Genomic DNA, 4,513 nt, shown 5'->3' with positions numbered 1-4,513 from the left:
CAAGAAAAAGGAGTCCCTGCATGGGGTGACTCCCTCTCTGGATGTCACCCAGGAATATCTGGGTGTCTTCCTGAGGGTGGATGGAGATGTAGGAACTTGTGCTCCCCACAAGGAGCAGTGCTTTTGGGGAGGTGTCAGAGCGGGGACCAGGTCACCCCACAGGACCTGGGGTTGCCCACCCCTGTCTTGGGCATGGCAGAAATACGCTAAAAGAGGCTTTCTGCCCCAAAGGTACTGCTCAAACACTCAGGGCTGCTGCTAGGGGTGGGGAAGGAGGTTGGGGAGGAGGAAGGTATGTCAAGATTTTCTTGAGGAGGGGTAGTATTTGTTCCTGGGGGGCGTTTCGTTGTGGCAGAGGTATGGGAGAGCAGCCGGGGCTGGGGGAGAAGAGAGCAGCGGTGTCACAAATCTCCCCCCGGGCTGCTTCCCTGGCAGCGAATGCAGTTATGAGAGATGGAGTGGGTTTGCGAAACCACGTTTGATTGTACAGAAATTTGATTTGGGCAAGAAGAAAAAGCCCCAAACCACATAAACCCCCGGCGTGGTGTTAAGGAGCCTTGTCTCTGCATTTCAGCAGAAGAAAATTCTGTTTTTTTCCTTTCTAGATGTCTTTTTTCCCTTTATTTTGCAGTGTCATATGGTCTAAATCACATAAAACTTTCAAAGTCAACATTGGAACGAGGCGTTTTGATTTGTTTCCCAAAACAGTACATTTCAGTACGGCTGAAAGGATTTTTTTTTTTTCTTTTTCTTCTTTTTTTATAGAATCCCTTCCCAGGGAATTTTAGGTTTCGTTATGCTTTGAAACCCAGCCAAGCTCGTACACGGCAGAATCTCTTGCAAATTTGTCAAGAGAAACCGCTGTCTTCAGGCGAGCACTGATCTGAGGCCGGGGGTGGGAGGCAATATTGGGAATGACCCCCTCCCTGGCTTGGCAGCGGTGGGATGCGACGGTCCCCCATCCTGCGTGCATCACCTGTGCTTTTAGGGGCAGGGGCAGCTGGGGGTACTTGTAAGCCCTGCCTGGTCTCCCAGCAGCTGCAGATATCGCCCTGGTTTGGGGGTGATGGGATGTTCATAATAAATTTGTCCCTGGCCAAGTACTGGGCAGGGGGAGTGTTACAGGAGAGATGGCAGAGCCTGTGGGTCGTGACTGTCTCTGGGTACCAGTGGGAACGTGTCGGATAAAGGGAGGGAACAGAGGGCTGGAGGCTGCAGAAGAGGCTGGAGAATGGACAGAGAGGAGAGAGGAAGAGGGGGAGATGGACTACGTTAGGGCACTAAAGGATTTGCCCACTCTGGACGTCCCTGCTAGAGTTTTCCAGCCATTGTCTGATATAGCTGGTTAGGAAAACAGATCTCTTGAACCTGTTGTTGTTGTAGTGGCGTTGAAATGGGAGGTATTGATATTTGCAGATCTTTTTTCTAACTCCTCCCCCTCATGGGGGTGGATAGTGTCAGGGGCAGGGAAGGGAGTGCGATGCCGCGGGGACAACCGCCTCCAGCATCAGGGCTGATGTGCTTTTAGTGGTGCCACACTGATGCCAACAGCTGGGGAGGGACAGTGGGGACATCACAGTTAGGGACAAGCCAGAGCAGAGCTGGTACCGAAGGGCTGTTGGAAATTCAGAACGATGAAGCTGAGCCGTTCTTTACGTTTGGGTGTGCGCAGACACAGATGGCTTCATTTCTATGTGGGTACCCAGCGCAGGCAGGTTTGGTACACGCGTTCCTGCCTGCAGAGAGGTCCGGTGGTGCTCGGGGATGAATGCTCCCACGTGGCCAGGTTGGCGTGGGCGGCTGCGGTGCCGATCGGAGTATTGTATTTGTACATGGGTGCCGTTGGCACAGATGGCTCGGGGCTGTTTGACGAGTGGGTGGCCAGATGGACGCATGCGGATGCTGTCATGTGTTGGTGCCTAACGTGGTTGCGTGGATGCGTTTGAAGGCTCGGCCACTTGCTGCGGGGACGGCGGCAGGCGCCTGCAGCTCGCTCTCTGCTGTGTACATGGCACCGGGCTTTTCCCATGCATTTGGCCGTAGAGGAGGCCGTAAGGAGGCAATCACCAGCGTGACTTACCCAAGGGCTGTCGGTATCGTTGCACTCGCAGGATGGTAGCGAGATGCACCCCGGCTCGCCTGCGTGAGCTTTGCGTGAACGCGGGCACTCGGTCCCGTGTGGCTGGAGTACATTTTGCTTGCACGTCCTGCACACGCGTGTGGCATTTGCAAAAAACAAACCCTGTAAATCGCTACATGCACGTTTGCATATGCTCGTGGCTGTTTGCTGGGAGCTGCGTGTATCCAAATCTTTTCTGTGCTGATGGAAAGGATAAAGCCTTGAATCTCCCCAGTTGCCTGAAGTCAGTGGGGGTGAAAGACATTGACGACCCTGTTAAGCTTTTCTGTCTTGGGGCTGCGCCGGTGACAGGGACTCGGTGGCATCTCAGCCCTGGGCTTGTGCCTTGCTTTTGCAGGGGAGCTGCGTGTTCCCCTCTGCGGTCTCAGGGCAGCATCAACCCATGGCGATGGCTCTGAGCAGCTCGGGTCTACGCGGACGCATCGCTTCCTCTTTCAAATTGCCACGTGTTGCTCGGGAGAAGGGAATTTGGAGCATTTTGAAAGAGCTGTTAAATATCCAAGGGCTTCTGAGGGGCTGCAGCCTGCACCACTCTCCCCATGCCACTGCTGTGTGGCTGGCCAGTGCGGGGAAAGGCTCCGTGGCCCCCAAGAAATGGAGTGTGAGCAAGGGCGGCCTTGCAGGCGACTCATTGCTGGTGTGCAAGCGTGTATGTGCAGGGGATTCACTGCTGGCTGCTGCCCGCCAGCACCCCAACAGCCAGCGACCGATGGGCAAAGAGATGCTGGCTGCCTGGGATGGGGGGACACCTCTCTGCGTTGCCCACACGAGTCAAAGGAGGGGTGAAGGGGGGATTGAACCGGTTTGTTTTTCCTCCCCAGAAGAGACAGGCGGAGGAGACACCACATGTCGATGTGGGAGCCACGCAGCAGCCACCTGTATCTGGGCCGTTGGGGCGGGTGTTGTCCGTGGCTCCTGTGTTTTCTGTGGGTCCGTGGGGCTGGGGCGCACACCGCTCCCCTCCGGCCTCTTTGGCGGGGTGGAGGGGGTCGTGTGCGTGTGTGCCTGTATTCAGTGTGCTCCTTTGCACCCCTGTTTGTGTGCGTGTGTGCGCGCAGTCGTGGTTTTGTGTGTGCCTAACCTCCTCACGTGCGTGCCGCGCAGTCCGTGTGTGTCGGCGTGTGCCGCTTACCCGTGGGTGTGCAGTGGTGCGTGTTGCGGGGCTGAGCAGTGTATGTACACGTGGGTGTGCTCGTGGGTGTTTCCGTGTGCCTAGGTGTGTTGGGAAGGGCACGTCTGTCTTCTCCAGGGTGTTTGTGTGTGCGTTTACGGCACTGCAAAGGTTTCATGGTGTAGCCCAGCCCTCCCTAGAGCACGCCTGTAAGAACACGGAGAAGCCCAGTACAGCTCCTGCCCCTGCACACAGCCAAAACCGCTGCTCCCCAAGCCTCGGGGCAGGCTTCCTACCCGGGATGTGCTGGGTGAGAGGCTGTCCCGGCTGAACGTAGCTGACAATTCTCCATTGCAAATATCTCAGAGGGCCACCTCTCCTTGAGAAAGGCAGGTCTTGTACCTGGCATCTTTTCCCCTCTCACTCACTGTCCCCATCCCATCAGGACTGCCACCCTTGCCAGCAAGATGGCTTTCATGCCAGAGTTCCCTGCCATGGTCATTTGTGCCATTAAGGCAGTGCCACTTCAAAAAGGGGCCTGGCTTGGAGGAGCTGGCACTGCGAAGACATCCTCAGTGCAAGGAGGGATCCCCAGCCGCAGGGAGACGGCATTGCCCACATTTAAGGAGGTGACCCCAGGCAATCACACAAGAGGAAGGTGGTCACTGCCTGGCTGGGGTAGGGCAAGCTGGGGTGCTGGCTGCTCCCGACGAGCTGGGCATGCTGCCTGAGAGCTTCAGGGCAACTGTGAGGCTGCAGGGGCTGGTCCTCCATCAGCCTGATGCCTTCTGAAGGGGCAGAAGTACAATCTCAGCCCCGTTTCCAGCTCCTGCCTGCACCGGAGGGCTGCTGGAGGGCTAGGGACGAAGTAGGAGCCCAGCCCATAGTCCTAGGGATGGCATTTCCTTCTCCCTGGGATTCCCAAATTAAATCGAGGGTGGGTGCTTCACCAGGGTGGGGGGAGCAGTCAGGACACCGACCCCTCGCTGTCCCCCATTGCAGGCGGGAGCGTCGGCGTCGGCACCACATGTCGGTGTGGGAGCAGCGCACCAGCCAGCTGCGCCGGCACATGCAGATGTCCAGCCAGGAGGGCATCAACAAGGATGAGCCGCCCCTCATCAACCCCCACGCCAGCATCTTCCGCAGGAAAAAAACGGGGGACGGCGTCACCCTGGAGAAATGTGCCGAGGAGCAGGGTGGCAAGGGCGAGCGGCCGCTGGCTGAGGGGCCCAAGCAGCAGGCCCCGGGAGCCAACCCCGGCG

The 4,513-nt window shown here is 57.3% G+C and overlaps 1 protein-coding gene across 1 annotated transcript in view; it reads left to right on the top strand.

Annotated features, from left to right (window-relative positions):
• The window catches only part of LOC104165283 (voltage-dependent R-type calcium channel subunit alpha-1E-like), a gene marked incomplete at both ends in the record, with an annotated part of 58,677 nt that overhangs the window by 20,054 nt on the left and 34,110 nt on the right, over window positions 1-4,513 (top strand). Inside the window, 2 exon segments of the mRNA XM_009704861.1 lie at window positions 2,962-3,018; window positions 4,254-4,487. Of these exon segments, the coding sequence (XP_009703163.1) occupies window positions 2,962-3,018; window positions 4,254-4,487 (291 nt within the window).

This window comes from Cariama cristata, unplaced genomic scaffold, assembly GCF_000690535.1.
Source record: "Cariama cristata isolate BGI_N322 unplaced genomic scaffold, ASM69053v1 scaffold17577, whole genome shotgun sequence".
Taxonomy (NCBI): domain Eukaryota; kingdom Metazoa; phylum Chordata; class Aves; order Cariamiformes; family Cariamidae; genus Cariama; species Cariama cristata.
Note: the sequence above shows the minus strand (reverse complement) of the source record. Positions and strands in the feature narration are given on the sequence as shown.